Source organism: Mastomys coucha, unplaced genomic scaffold (genome assembly GCF_008632895.1).
Source record: "Mastomys coucha isolate ucsf_1 unplaced genomic scaffold, UCSF_Mcou_1 pScaffold21, whole genome shotgun sequence".
NCBI classification, from domain to species: domain Eukaryota; kingdom Metazoa; phylum Chordata; class Mammalia; order Rodentia; family Muridae; genus Mastomys; species Mastomys coucha.
Window position 1 is genome coordinate 167862337 of NW_022196904.1, and position 16449 is coordinate 167878785.

Below are 16449 nucleotides of genomic sequence, written 5' to 3' on the forward strand. Positions count from 1 at the left end.
CTTGGGAGGAAATGTCAGAAAGTCTAATAGACTCCAGAATGTTCTGTCTGTAACTTTATTGTGATCCAGATTTTAATGTTGATTTGACACAGAATTAGAGGACATAAAGCAAATTGTTTTTCTGTTTTTAATTCTGTTCATTTTTCTTTATGTGTGTGGAAGGGGCAGTTACATATATAAAAATATAATTGATGGTGAAAGTATAAAGTCCAACGTAAAGCTCTAGCTTCAGAAAAGGTAGTCTAACCATATCGATCGCTGAGACTATATGAGTCTGGGTCTGGCTAATCCCACTGAATAATGTTTTTATTTGTAAGTTATTTATAGTAAAATTCTGAACATAAAAAAATTAGAAGGGATATCTAAAAAATTGACAGGTTAACATGAAGATTATAAAAATAAATGTGAGTAAGCTTCAGTTGAAGCCATATTATCAATATCTAATATAGTCAATATAATATATATAGTTAATCTAATGTATATCTAATATAACCTAATATATATGTTTCTTTTTAGTATAGCTAATAATTGAGATACTGTGTAAAAATATATTTGTGCTAATATAGCCAATATCTAATCAGCAAAGAAAACCTAAGTTCACAAAAATACTTCGAAAGATGTGATGTATACTTCATTCAGGATTTAAAAATTCTAGAGTTTGTGGCTGGTGAGATGGCTCAGCTAGAAAGAGCACTGATTAATCTTCCGAAGGTCCTGAGTTCAAATCCCAGCAACCACATGGTGGCTCACAACCATCCCTAATGAAATCTAATGCCCTCTTCTGGTGTGTCTAAAGACAGCTACAGTATACTTACATATAGTAATAAATAAATTTTTGGGGCCAAAGTGAGCAGGGCCGGAGTGAACAGAGGTCCTGAGTTCAGTTCCTAGCAACCACATGATAGCTCACCACCATCCGAATAGCTGTAGTGTACTTATATACATAAAATAAATAATTTTTTAAAAAAATATTCTAGAGTTTGGGGGCTAGAGAGATGGCTGGGGTTAATTTACCCTCTCCTCTTCCAAACAAACAAACTGGAATTTTTAAGTTGCCTAAATATATCTTAATTTAATTCTGTACTAATGGAAGTGTAAGTCACATGAAGGAATCTTCTTATTTCAGGGTTCTTCTTTCTCCCTCCTGCCTTAGGCTTGTCGTTCCCTCTCCTAGGAACAGTCCAGTTGTCTAGTTACAGCTAAGGAAATTACAGTGTAATGAAAAGTTTCTCAGAAGTACAAACTAGTCATACAGTGTGAGCCTTGGGGACATGGATATGTGAAAGAAGCTGAATGTGAACTGTCCTACTGTATTGCATTTTTATAAAATTCAGGAACACATAAATATGGTACTAATAGAATGGGGCAAAAATTCCCAATGAGCCGGGCGGTGGTGGTACACACGTTTAATCCCAGCACTTGGGAGGCAGAGGCAGGCAGATTTCTGAGTTTGAGGCCAGCCTGGTCTACAGAGTGAGTTCCAGGACAGCCAGTGCTATATGGAGAAACCCTGTTGAACTGTTTTTAAATTACACCTCCCAAGAGATAGGTTTTTGCAGAATACTCCTTTCAGCCTGCCTGTTGTTGGACTACACAGTGTTAATAAGTCTCAATTCCCTTAAGTGCTGAACAGTGACTGTACGTCTTTTCTTCCCCAGCACGGTGCCTGTGTCAATGCAATGGACTTGTGGCAGTTCACTCCTCTCCATGAGGCAGCTTCTAAGAACAGGGTTGAAGTGTGTTCTCTTCTCCTAAGTTACGGGGCAGATCCAACCCTACTCAACTGTCACAACAAAAGTGCTATAGACCTGGCCCCCACCGCACAGCTAAAGGAAAGGTTATCGTGTAAGTATGAAAGTGATGCACAAGATGAGTGTGGTGGTCAGATGAATCTCAGCTCAAGGGCAGCCCGGGCTGCGTAGTAAGATCCTGTCTTGAAAAAGTTTGAGGGCTGGAGAGATGGCTCAGCAGTTAACAGCACTGACTGCTCTTCCCGAGGTCCTAAGTTTAATTCCCATCAACTACGTGGTGGCTCACAACCATCTGTAATGGAATCTGATGCACTCTTCTGGTGTGTCTGAAGACAGCTACAGGTTACTCATATAAATAAATAAATCTTTAAAAGAAAAGAAAAAGTTTGATACTCAGCTAAGATACATGACTCAGCTTTTTTTCCTTCCCAGTTTTACTTTTGGAAATGTTTAAAGAGTAAACTATGTTCTCTATGGATGGTTGTCTGTTTCTTTTTAATATTAATGATTTGAATACTGTGTAAAAATATATTTGTGCTAGTTTTTTCAGTTTAAGAACTTAGATTATAGCACTTGGATTTCACTCATATATTTTGAACTTTCTAGTTACTGTTTGAGAGTTGTTTGTGGTCTTGTAAATACAGTCTGTTACAATATTGTTCACTACTTTGACCAAATTCTGTGGTTTTTCTTTGTAGCTAAAGTAAATACAGGGCAATGGTGGCGCATGCCTTTAATTCCAGCACTTGGGAGGCAGAGGCAGGCAGATTTCTGAGTTCGAGGCCAGCCTGGTCTACAAAGTGAATTCCAGGACAGCCAGGACTATCCAGAGAAACCGTGTCTCAAAAAAACAAAACAAAAAAATTAAATAAAAAAATAAAGTAAATACAGTAAGAAATAAGCACTTGGTTCAGATGTAGTATTTTGTTTGTTTGTTTGTTTGTTTGTTTTTTGAGACAGGCTTTCTCTGTATAGCCCTGGCTGTCCTGGCTGTCCTGGAAACTCACTTTGTAGACCAGGCTGGCCTTGAACTCAGAAATCCGCCTACCTCTGCCTCCCAAGTGCTGGGATTAAAGGCATGTGCCACCAGCACCCCACAGATGTAGCATTATTACATATAAATGAGCAGTGTGATCTAAAATTATTCTAAAGCAGTAAATGATAATTAGTGATTTTGCAGTCAGATAAGTAAAAGAGAAACTTAGGAACTACATTCATTCTGTGGAAAAGTTGACAAGCCAATGTGTGTGATCTTCAGTTATCTGATAGGTATAAGCAAGGCTGTCTTCTAACCCCACTGTATGCTAATGGGGCTATGCTCGCCGTTTGTAATGTCTCAGAACACTCTAGGGATAGATTTTAACAATGTTGATGTCTCTCATCCAATTAGAAAACATCAACAGACCATGGATCTGCCATGGCCTAAGCTTATGTATACTTGAGAATGAATTGTGGGGAACTAGAATGCCATTGTGTCTGTTATTAATTATTGTAATGATATTAATTTTGAGACTTAATCTGGCTATTTGGAGATTCTTTGAAAATAATTACAAAAATATTAGTATTGCTCAAGGGAAGCTTTATGACTATGATAAGTTTCATGTAGATGTAAATGTTTCTTTGTTTAGATGAATTCAAAGGCCATTCATTGCTGCAAGCTGCACGGGAAGCTGATGTTACAAGAATCAAAAAACATCTTTCTCTGGAAATGGTGAATTTCAAACATCCTCAAACACATGAAACAGCTCTGGTAATGTTTCAAACTTAAGCTTTTAAAATACAATAACCCCAAAATAGTCATAATGTCTGATTTTAGTGATGGTACTGTTTTTAAAATACTCCTATTTGTTGGTTGATGTTTTTCTTGTTGTTTTGCATTGGTGCATCTAGTATCTTGCTATATTAGCCCAGATTGGTCTTTTATATGCAGTAGTCCTGCCTTAGCCTATCAAATGTTGGAATAAACTTTTGTTAGCATATTGAACTAAAATCAATTACCTGTTTGTATATTAAAAAATAATTTAAATAGCAGAGAAAAATAGACAACTTCGCCCACCCAAAACATAGTAGTAGTTTAAGAACCCATCCAGAGAAAAAAATTTTCCAAGTCCTTGCATACTTTATGTAAATTTTTATTATCAGTGTAACAACATATAATTGGTCATTTGTGGTTTTCCACAAGTTCCAATAAAGCATCTAAGAGTTAGCTACTTCCATTAGCAAACTGGGGATGGCCGTGTGTGTGTGTGTGTGTGTGTGTGTGTGTGTGTGTGCGTGTGCGTGTGCGTGTGCGTGTGCGTGTGCGTGTGCGCGCGGGCCTGTAATCCCAGGATCAAACTGGGGATGGCAGTGTGTGTGTGTGCCTGTGAACCCAAGATCAAGGAGCTGGCCTAAACTACACTAGCAAGACTCAAAAATCAAAACAGAGGCAGGGCATAGGGTGAGGGAAGTGTCTTCTGTGAAACTAATAAAGTTGTGAGTAGTGACGTCTCAGAGCTACCAGAGATTAGTGGGGAAATACAGGGGCACAGGCTACCCTAAAAGTAGCAATTCCAAAAGAAAATAGTAAAACTCTTGTTGCATAAACTATAGAATGTTCCTTAGGTAGAAGAAAAGTAAAGTAGGTTATCTGGTAAATAACTTGCTTCTTCCCAATGCCTTAATATAAACTGTGGAATTTGCCACTTACCAAAGAAAATAAAGCTCTAAACTAATAAAAAATGTTAACCAAAAACTTAAAACTATAGCAGTATTAATGCTGTGGGGAAGCTCAAAAAGATGGAACATGGAAAACTTTCAAGTGGGAAAGTCTAATACATTTGTAGTCCGTTGTCTGAGGAAGATATCTTGCAGTTCCCCATTCACTGCCTAAAATCACAGATAGTACTAAACCTTACTTACATCAGTTTTTCTTCCATATCCATACCTGCAATAGTTTATATATTCTGAACAGTAAGATTAACAATCATACCAGTAGCTCTTAGTAAACCTCTACATACAGTATCTTTTCTGTTCTTACTACGTTGAAACTTTTCAGTTAAAACAAGTGATTACAGCTTCTAGGTATACCATAAGCTACTAAATAGAGCCACTAAGTAGAATAAGCATTTCTTGAACACAAACTCTGTTAGATTTCAGTTGATCCAATGATAACAGACATCTGTAAAGTTACTAAGGAGTGGGCAGCATATGCAGCCTGTATGTATACTGGGACAGAGGTGTGGTTCACATCCCAGTGTAACTGTACAGAATTACATCACACTTCTCAGAATCATGTTTATTTCTGGAACTTTTCTGTGTAGTATCAGATGATAGTTGGCCTTGGGTAATGAAAGCAAAACAGTACAGATAAAAGGATGTTGTACTTTATGTTGTTTACTCTAAGTATCCTGCTATAAAGCATCATGTCTTCAACCTTAAAACATACTAAAACTCAAGTGTTCATGGGTAGTTGCTGATTATAGGCAGTGTCTTCTTGGTTCCCAGAGATTGTAGGCCTTTCCCTGGGATGTACAGAAGAGGAGGGGTCTCATTCATGATGGTGTAATTAAAAACTTCTTGGAAATACAAGATCTCTAGGTTTTGTGCTTAGAATAAATGTCCTAGGGTTGTAACCTTAAAGTGCCAAAAGAACTATCATCTAACAGTTAGTTGAGGGTTGGGGTTTTTTGGGTTTGTTTGTTTGTTTTGATGGTAAAGGAATGCTTTTGGTGGTGCAGCAATTTCAAAAAATGAATCAGGAACACAATTATGAGAAACTGACAGTTCACGACTAATAACGAGAACAGATTTCATGATCAATCTATACTTAGATGTATAGAACAACTTTGCTTTAAATTTTTAACCATAATTTTTAGCTCAGAATTTTCAGATTTGGGTTCTAATAAATATGCACATTGATTTAGTCAATTATCAATCAAACAATACCTGTTATACTCGAGTATTTTATTGGATGTTAAGATTGTAAAGATTTGTGCTATAATCATAGATACTAAGTTTATAAAAGGCAAATCCCTACTTCCTGTCTCTTTCCCTCCTTGATTCTCAGAAATGCTGCAGCCACAAACCGTACAGGTTGTGCTGCACAGGTAATTGGAGCTCCTTGTTCTGCTGAGGTGACTAGATAAGGCTTAGCAGCTATCCCATCTGTGCTGTTAAACCAGCAGAATTCAACAAAACAGATGGGAGGGGCACTGTCTTCGTGTAACAGTACAAACCCAGAACTAAGGATAACTAGTCCCGTGGTACTTGTCTACCATCTCTGAAGCTGTGTCTTCACTTTTTTTTTTTTTTAAAGATTTATTTATTTTTTGTGTATGAGTACACTGTAGCTGTACAGATGGCTGTGAGCCATCATGTTATTGCTGGGAATTGAACAGCCCCGTTCAATCCGCACCAGAATTCAATTCAGTCGCACCAGAAGAGGGCGTCAGATCTCATTACGGGTGGTTGTGAGCCACCATGTGGTTGCTGGAATCCGAACTCAGGACCTCCGGAAGAGCAGTCAATGCTCTTACCCCCTGAGCCATCTCACCAACCCGTGTCTTCACTCTTTAGGACTTAGAAGAAATGCTGACAGTTGAATCTTACCTTTTAGATGTAACATTTTTCATCCTATCAGTAGTGGCTTTTTCAAAAATACAGGACAAAATTTAACCAGATTATTTAATAACATATTATTTGATCTGTAGGATTTTCTTGCCATGCCAGAATTTGTAGTTACTACAGATTCTCTCCAATAGAAAATATTTCAAGAACAAATTCGGGTAAAATAAACAAAGAAGTTATATTGTGTTTAATATCCTTGATTGGAAGGAAGCACAAGTGTTCTTAACGTGAAAATGGTTCTCTATGGTCCTTGATTAATGCTGCAATTTGAATTATTTAGCATTGTGCTGCTGCATCTCCATATCCCAAAAGAAAGCAAATATGTGAGCTGCTGCTAAGAAAGGGAGCAAACACCAACGAAAAGACCAAAGAGTAAGTACACCTTTAACCAGTACACATTTCCTTTCGTTTATTTATTTATTCATTTTATTTTATTTGGTACAGAAAGCATACTTATTGTGTGGCTGCCTTCTTGTCTTTAAGATTCTTGACTCCTCTGCACGTGGCTTCTGAGAACGCTCACAATGATGTTGTTGAAGTAGTGGTAAAGCATGAAGCAAAGGTATACACAGTTTCTGGTCATCTTGGTAACCCAGTGAGTTACTTTCTGTGTAGTGGATGTTTAGCTCCTTCAACTATTGACTCTATCAAAAATCTTTTTTTCTCTTAGTTTACAATTCAAAACAGTCCCAGGCTGGGGAGTAAAGGACTTGCCATGCAGGTGTAAGGTCCCGAGTTCAGATCCCCAGAACCCATGAAGCAGGAGATAGTAACACTCCTGTGACAGATGCACTGAACCTGTCTCAGACACAGTAGAGGGGAGGAGCTACACCCCAGGCTATACTATTGACTTTTACACATGCACACACCTCAATACACAGACAGACTAAAAAAGATCCTGTGGACCAAATCTAGTTTTTGTTACCATTAGAAAATTTATGCATTTATTCATATGTATTTCTATTATATCTCTCCTCCATTCCACTTCCTAATCCACTGATCAAAGTTATCCTTGACTTTTCTTAATATACTCAAGTACCTCTTATCTCAACAGGAAACCAATCTTACCCTAATTTGTTCTGATCACATCTGAAATTCCTAGGTTAATATGATAAAACCCCTCTTATCAGTACAGAGTTTGCACTTTGACCATTTCTGTAACTAAAACAAAGAACTTAAATGAATGCAAAGAAATAATTTGACTAAAAACAACATATGTAACTATGTTGATAAATTAACATTCTTTAATTGGCATTTGTATACAGAGCACTTTACCTCTTGACTAACACTTCCATCAAAGCTGTAAGTCGTTTTTTTACCCAGTAACTTTAAAATATAATTAGTAATGAGTCCAGAGAAATGGCCTAGTGTGCAAAATGCTTGCTGTTGAAGCCTCACTACCTGAATGGTTCACCTGGAATCCATGTAAAAAGCCAGGTGTGCTGGCTGCATCTGTAGTCTCAGTGTTCCTCCTGATACATGGGAGACAGACTGGAGATTGATCAGATCACCAGCCACCAGCAGAGGTGCAGAAACAATAGGAAGATCCTATGTCACCACGGTAGATGGTAAGAGCTCAGCCTCCAAAGATGTCCTCTGACTTACACATGCTTCCATCCACACATATGCACTCAATTCATTCTCTCTCTCTCTCTCTCTCTCTCTCTCTCTCTCACACACACACACACACACACACACACACACTAAATTTTAAAACTTTTAATAAAAAATGCTTAATAGGAGTACATGGCAGAAATGATAGTTAATAGTTTCCAGTTTTTAATCCAAAGACTTTTACCTTCCTCAAGGAAAAATTTTAGTGAGAATTTAGTATAGTACAGAGATGGAGCTGCTGTGAGTGAGGGGGAAAGAAAGATCAGAGGCCCTGAGTGGCCCTGAGGCCTTTTTCTCATTGGGTTCTGCAAGTCAGTTTTCTTGTCCTTCCCTGGATTTCTACCCACTCAAGGAGTCACTTAGAATTTTCAGTTTCTTTTTCTCTTATCTTTAATGTCCTAATCTCTGATTTTGGGAAGTTATTGATAATGTATCACCATGATTTTTTTTCCTACTGTAAGTTACTGAATAAAATAAAGATCATTTCTGCTTGACTGCTTGGCATCCTCATTTGTCTGCTCTGTGCCTTCCTGTCGGCTGCTCTTGTTTTTCGTATGGCACATTACTTCTGAAGAGTGTACAGACACACCTTGAACCTGAGTTAGACTTAGTGAGACAGTTGTAACTAGCGACCAACCCATATCATAGTGTGAAGACCGAGGAAGTCCAGGCAAACCAACAAACTTTATTCACCCTAATGTATATTACTCAAAGCTCTCAGGAGATGTTTTTCAAAAATAAGATTTGGAATGTGAGTAAAGGTTGCCCTCAGTGCTTTAAGTAGGTTTTCAGTTCAGTTATTTATCATAGACTCTCATATTGTAGTCTGTGCTCATTGAGATCTTGCTACATCCATCTTCAATTATTCTCTGATGACATGACACTGGTGAACATAGGATTGGTTAATTATTGAAGAATTGTGTTCATGGTAAGGAAGAAAAGTGGAAATGAGATGGTCTTAGAGGTAATCTTACCTTGTTGTGAAGAGTTTCAAAGATTCAGCCAAATTGAAATAATAAAATAGTTACGTGCCCAGTACATGGATACCATCACCAGCTATGCTATATTGTGTATCCATCAACATGTCTTATTTCTTGACGCATTTTCAGATTGCTGTGCACATACTAAATACTCCATGTATATGCATCATTAGAGTTGTATGTTTATATACAGTTTTTTCTTTAAGTACAAAATCTATATGGGGTGAAAGTACAAATCTTCATTGTATATTTGCTGAATTTTAACGAATGTGTACATTGGTGCACCTAAACCTATTAAAGGACAGGCTAAGACAGAAGTGAGTGGTAGGTAGCTGAATGGTAGAGTCTTGATGTGGAAGACCCTGAGTCTAATCCACAACAGTGTTTCACCTCAGGCAGTCTCTCCCCCTAACGATCACAACTATTTTGAGGTTTATCTGTCACAGATGTTGTACTCTTTAATGTAAGGTTAGTGATTTGGAGGTTGATCACCATGTCAACAGTGCCTTTGTATTGCTGGCAGTATTCTGTTGTGTGTATCCAGGATGCTATTCACATAATAAATATTCTACATGATACATGGTGTAGAAGATAATTAAGTAGGAATGAGTATTTCAATACTAACTCAGCTCTGGACTTGTTCGTCCCTGACTGTTGTTTATCTTGGAGTCAATCATAAAGATTATATGCCTCAAAGACCCATAAAATTCCATGGATATAGCTTTTTCATTTAATGTCTAGTTCTAAATAGGGTGAAGTTATAAACTCTTTAATGTTAAACATAACTTAAACTTACTTAAATATAAACTTACTATACTTGAAATATAAACTTACTATACTTGAAATATAAACTTACTATACTTGACAACCCACATTCTAAGTTGGATCCTCATTCTGATACCAGTCTTCATGGATTGGTGAATTTGTACTCTAGTTCTGAGAAAAAAAATGCCTACTTTGGCACTAGACAGGTGATTTTTTTTTTTTTTTTGTTAAAGTGAGACTTTTAGTTGTAAGTATTAAGTGAACAGCTGGATGATTTTTGATGGTGCACCACAATGCTAATTTAAGTGTTTTCTGTCTTGTTAAGGTTAACGCTTTGGACAGTCTTGGACAGACGTCATTACACAGAGCTGCACACTGTGGTCATCTACAGACTTGCCGCCTGCTCCTGAGCTATGGGTGTGATCCAAACATCATTTCCCTTCAGGGTTTCACGGCCTTGCAGATGGGAAATGAAAATGTGCAGCAGCTGCTTCAAGGTAGTAAGAGCTTCCGGGACATTCTGTGGTAAAGATTAACCTTTGAGATTTTTCACATAGCAGGTGTGCTGTGTAAGAGTTGGTAATAAACAGAAATTTTTGAGACATGTTAGCTTTCTTAACTTATTCTTGGCTCATTATATTGATACTTAAATGTCATTAAATTATAATTATAACTTTTGTTCAGTAGCATATTCTGCCTAGTTTCTCTATGTAAATACAAGTTTTAAAGTTTATAAAGCTGATTTGCCAAGCATGGTGGTACACACCTTTAACTCCAGTACTTGGGTACAGAGAGGCAGGCACAACTCTGAGTTCCAGAACAGACAGGACTACACAGACCCTGTCTTGTCTCTTTTTCTGTTTTTTGTTTTTGTTTTTGTTTTTTTGGGTTTTTTTGTTTTTTTTCTTTTCCATCCCTTTCCTGCCTCCCTGCCCCCCTGCCTCCCTCTCCCTTCCTTCAAGTTTAAGAAGCTGAGCATTGAGAAACTGTTAATGCCAGCATTAGAGAGGCTGAGATTGAAAGGTTATAAACTCAGTGCTCCCTTGGATATGCAGTACATGCCCACCATACCAAAGTGGTGGTGGTGGTGGGGTCTTAAAAGCTCTTAGTCAAGTAAAATGTGCTAATTGCTGTTTTTTAGAGCAAGGAAAACATTAAAAGATAGGATTTTTTTTTTTTTTACTACAGCAATCCTGGTGACTTCTCCTAAGCAGTGGGCCTGCTTTATTCTATTTTAGATCTTGGGTCTGTATGCTTCTTCTGATAACCATGTTACACTGTGAGACTTTGCATTTTGTCCCTGGCTTGCATTATTTTATTTTTTTAATAGGAGTTTTGCCATTGGTTCTTCCTTTGATATACTGCTTTAGATGTTTATCCTAAGATGTAAATATTTATCTCTGTTTTCTTTGAATTATTTCAAGGTTTAATTTTTTTTTTTTTTTTAAATATGGAATGCTTCACGAATTTGCGTGTCATCCTTGCGCAGGGGCCATGCTAATCTTCTCTGTATCGTTCCAATTTTAGTATATGTGCTGCCGAAGCGAGCACCAAGGTTTAATTTTTATAACTAAATCTTTACCTGGAACTTCCTTTGTTGTACATACTCTTTTCAGAATTTTTAACTGAGTAATGAGACAGAATTTTAAACTGATAATGACTAGCTACTTGCTAATCCAACTTTACTCTTTAAAATTTCAAAAAAATTAAAGTGATTTGTGCCAGTTCAGAAAACAGGTTAATGGCAGAACCATGTTTAGATTTCTGCCGGTGTTTACACGTGGCTTGGGTACAAAGCAGGCAAACCTTTCACTTTGGTTGTGTTTCATAACATTTTATAGTTAGCACACGTATATCTTTAGCTCAGTCTATATTCTCAAAAGTTTTGGTAGCCGTAGTTAGTATTTTCTCCCATGTCAATACTATATAAACTAGCAAACTTGAAAAACTACTTTTGTAAAAGATGACCCTTCGAGATAGGGTTTCTCTGTGTAGCCCTGGCTGTCCTGGAGCTCACTCTGTAGATCAGGCTGGCCTCCAACTCAGAAATCCACCTGCCTCTGCCTCCCAAGTGCTGGGATTAAAGGCGCACGACACCACCTCCCGGCTCGAAGCTTGGTCTTTCTTCTGGATGGAAATTAACCAGTCTTCCCTCTTTTCAGAGGGCGTCTCACTAGGTCACTCAGAGGCAGACAGACAGTTGCTGGAGGCTGCAAAGGCTGGTGATGTTGAAACTGTAAAGGTAAGATACAGTCAGTTTTCTTTTAATCTTTAGGGTTTTTTTGTTTATTTGTTTTGGGCATTGTTTAATAAATCTGCTGTTATAGCAGAGAGCTTTATTAAAGGATTAAAAAATACCAATTCCTCTGCAGTAGGAAATAAACACCAATGGGGGGGACATTAGATTGATATATATTTTAGAGGATAATCACATTCACAAATTTAATGCTCTTCATGTAATATCAAATGCAATTGTTTTAAAGAACTCACCTGTCCCTATAACAGGAGAATGAGAAGTTGGTGAAACCGTTCAGAATTTAGAAGCATTTACAGCTCTTGCAGAGGCCCTTTGTTCAGTTCCTATCACCCACATGGTGGCTTGCAACCAGCCTTATGTAACTCTGGTTCCAGGGATGCAACATCCTCTTCTGACCTCCATGGGCACCGGGCACACATGTGGAGCACAGACATACATACAGGCAAAATGTTCACACACATAAAATAATATTTTAAGGAGAAATGTGTACCCGGCATAATAGTGTACACCTATTTTCCAAATACTAGGGAGGCTGAGACAAGAGGTTTAACAGTTAAAAAGACAGCCTGAGCTACCTAGGAAGACCCTGTCTAAAAGCAATACCAGAAAAGGAAGAAAGTGTACCATGCTGCTCTCTACTACTGTTTACATATGACATACAAATAACAGGAACCAAGTGCCCTCTCCGCACAGGCTGCTCTGCTTCACTCATTTCATTACCCCGTCTGCCTGTGTTGGCACTGCTCAGAACTTGCAGTCTTACCCAGCTGGGCTGGAAATTTCTTTTCTCCCACAGAGTACCCAGTTTCTTGTCTGTCCCGTCCCAGCAGTGGTCTCCCCAGAGTCATCCTCCCTCAGATACTGTTTTGACTTGTGCCATACACATATTGATTTCTTACTGCCTATACTATGTGTTCATGTTCTGTACAGAAATGTCTGCCTAGGGAAATAACCCAAAAGCCTGATGCTCTGAAAAAACAGGACTAACATTCAAATAATATAAAACAGAATTTGACTCTTCTATTTCATGAACTAAATAATTCTTTAATGCTGCATTAAATGTTGTTTCCGTTTTTAACATTAGCCAGAGAGAAAGCCTTGTTTTTCTGCTTAAAAACTTTTCAAAACTAGACTACAAAAGTTTTATATTGCCTAATGTGTGGTAGAATGCCTGTTCGAAATAATTTTATCAAATTTCTACATAGTAGATTTTCTATAGATTTCTTTTTTTAAAGATATACAAGCTAGACAAGCTTTTAATCCCAGCACTCTGGGACATGATTGAGTTTAAGGGCAGCCTGGTACACAGAATAGGTCTGTCAGCATTACACAGTGAGACCCTGTCTGAGCAATGACAAGAAAGACTTAAAAAAAATGTTGGTCTCATTCTAGACTCTGAGAGTTTATTCACTGATGTTTTGAGTGGGTTCAGTGTTGTGAGGATCATGCTGTGCTTTCTCTCCTTCAGGCTTTACAGAGGTTCCAGTGACCATACTCAGGTTTCCACCTGTACCAGCTGAGCCATCTTGCCAGCCCTGAATTAATTAAATTAAGTTAATTAATTAATTAATTAATTAAAATATTTTACTTATTTTATGTATATGAGAACACTGTAGCTCCCTTCAGACACACTAGAAGAGGGGGTCAGATCTCATTACAGATGGTTGTGAGCCACCATGTGGTTGCTGGGAATTGAACTCAGGACCTCTCGAAGAGCAGTCAGTGGTCTTAACCACTGATCCATCTCTCTAGCTCCTTCCCTGCCCCCTGAATTTATTTATTATTTTTTTTTATTTATTTTATTCTATTTTATTTTATTTTATTTTTTTGGTTTTTTTCGAGACAGGCTTTCTCTGTGTAACCCTGGCTGTCCTGGAACTCATTCTGTAGACCAGGCTGGCCTCAAACTCAGAAACCCGCCTGCCTCTGCCTCCCAAGTGCTGGGATTAAAGGCGTGTGCCACCACCACGAATTAATTTTTTAAGAGTATGCCTGATCCTCTCTCTACTGTGCCCAGTGCAAATAATACAGATACCACATGTAACAAGGTTTATTAATTTCTTCATGAGTCATGAGTGATTTGTGTCATATTAAGGTAAAGACGTTGATTTTAAGCTAGATTTTATGTGTGTGAGAGTAAAGAGACTGAATTTTACATGTTCATTTACTTATATGTATTTAACAAGCATGAGACTAAAGGTTAACAGAAGTGGAGCGTGCTCTGACCCCAGCGGGAGGCTGAGTGGAGATCTGAGTTTGAGGCCAGCTTTGCTTCCCCTTTTTTGTTTTTGTTTTTGTTTTTTTTTATGGTGGTTTTGGTTTTACTTTAGGGTTTTTTGTTTTTTTTTTTTTTAAAGTATAAACTTTATTTTCAGAGGTACTCCTCTAAGAAGGAGCCTAGAAGAAGACATAAATCTAAGATACAAATTGGACTCAGAAAACAAAATGATGCCATTGTATTAAGGAAGACACCCATTCCATTCTATTGATTCATCAGGTTACCTTATTTTCTGGATACCTATAATACCTCATAGACACAACTTAAGATAGAAGGGTTTATTTCAGCTTACAGTGTAGGATACAGTTCAGCATGACAAAGAGCATGATACCTGTTCACATTACAGGAAGCAGAGGCCAAAGAATGGGGATTTTTAGCTCATTTTCTCTTATTTATTCAGTCTAGTACACTAGCCCATAGAATGGTATCCATAGTTTAAGTGGGTCTAATTATCTTGATTAACATCATCTAGATGGTCCCTCGGAGGCATGGCAAAGGTGTGTCTCCTAGGTGATTTTAACTCATGCAACCTGATTGTATTAACTGGATAAAGCAAAGGTTATTAAAAATGATCTTTGGGAACTAACCACATGTGCCAACAGCTGGCTCACAGTGGAAATGCTCATCCCCAGATCGTGTTTCAGACCCACTGAAGAATTGCTTTGGGGCTGGGACCTCATTCACCAATATAGCAGATGTGTTTCATAAGCTCAGAAGGACTTTGCCAGTTCAGTACCTCCCTTTGGGATTAACCTACTAGTGGGGCTTACTGAACTTACCTGCTTTTTGTTTTGTTTTGTTTTGTTTATGTTGATATTCTTTTGACTCTTAAGCATTGTGGTCTGTTAACTATATTATTCTCCCAAATTCTTTGCATAGTCCTCAAGAATATTTGGGGTATTGCTTTTGATTGAGCTAGACTTACTCATCTGAACCAAAGAACACAGCAAAATAATTTTAGTGACTATTTCCTTAGTTCTTCAAGATCACATATAACCAGAAACATTTTCTTCATTCATTATATCTAGTGCAGCATGAATCATTAACTTAAATGTGGTCCCTTGCAAATTTACAACTCCAGACACTGACTTAAAAAAATTTGGAGATAAGACCACTGCACTTCAAATTGAGACTCAGTGGTCTGCAGTATTATGTCTCAAACTTTTAATATGCTTATAGATAGATTTTATGTAGATTTGCTATGGGGTTTTATTTATTTGTTGGGAAGTATTACAGAGTCCAGCCTAGCTTTGAACTCATAACCCTTCTACCTTCATCTTCCATGCTGGAATATCAGGCATGTACTACCACACCTGGCTTAGAATGCAGATTCTGACTATAGATATGGATATGGGACTCTGAATTTTTCTTCTCTGTGCTGCTGAGATCTAGTGTATTACTACTACCTTTGTTTACCACCAAATTGAAGTTACAGTTAGTCTTTGAAGTTAGGTTATCAGTATGTAAATAGTAAAGTTTACTACCTTTCAAAAATAGAAAACATAATCATAAATGAGAGGACCAGAAGAAATCTCAATAAATGAAAAGCTGGAAAAAGAATAGTTTCTGAAATACTTACTTTATAAGAAAATGAGGCACAGTGCATGTTCTTACATTTAAATTTTCTGTTAAATCATGATAAAACATGAGAAATGAATGTGTGTGCTGTGTTCAATCCTACAGAAACTCTGTACTGTTCAGAGTGTCAACTGCAGAGACATTGAAGGACGCCAGTCAACACCACTCCATTTTGCAGCTGGGTACAATAGAGTGTCTGTGGTAGAGTATCTGCTGCAGCACGGAGCTGACGTGCACGCCAAAGACAAAGGGTGAGAGGTGCCTGCCGTGTCTCCACCATGCCTTTAACAGGACCTTGGGGGATACAAGAAAATTTCTCTGATAAACTATAAACTACTTCTGTTTTTTAACATATAATTTACTTCCTAAAATTGGCTCAATGATAGCTTATTAACTTCCGTAAATAGTTTATGCTGAGCATGGTGGTGCACACTTAAACCCCAAGCACTAGGGAAGTTTGAGACTATCAACTCAGTATGAGACTCTTTTAAAAAACAAAAACAAAAAACCATGCAGATGGCTCAAATTTACATTAAAATTAACTTGTATAATGTCTCATTATTTTATAATTGCCAAGGAAAATTAATTTTTGTGATTTTCTTTTTTTTTTTTTTTTTT

General features: G+C 37.5%; 1 protein-coding gene and 1 non-coding gene across 5 annotated transcripts in view; one reads left to right on the forward strand and one right to left on the reverse strand.

The window, feature by feature from the left end:
- The window catches only part of Tnks2 (tankyrase 2), a 56089-nt gene that overhangs the window by 18084 nt on the left and 21556 nt on the right, over positions 1-16449 (forward strand). For 2 of the 4 annotated variants that reach the window (XM_031390172.1, XM_031390170.1), the window contains exons 8-14: positions 1659-1845; positions 3380-3501; positions 6640-6731; positions 6843-6954; positions 10044-10215; positions 11881-11960; positions 15937-16082. In XM_031390172.1, the coding sequence (XP_031246032.1) occupies positions 1659-1845; positions 3380-3501; positions 6640-6731; positions 6843-6954; positions 10044-10215; positions 11881-11960; positions 15937-16082 (911 nt within the window). The remainder of the gene's footprint in view (positions 1-1658; positions 1846-3379; positions 3502-6639; positions 6732-6842; positions 6955-10043; positions 10216-11880; positions 11961-15936; positions 16083-16449) is intronic. The other 2 variants (XM_031390171.1, XM_031390173.1) reach the window with 2 other exon arrangements.
- LOC116104177 lies at positions 11163-11269 on the reverse strand. Its single transcript, XR_004123716.1, has one exon. It is a non-coding gene; the product is annotated as a U6 spliceosomal RNA (small nuclear RNA).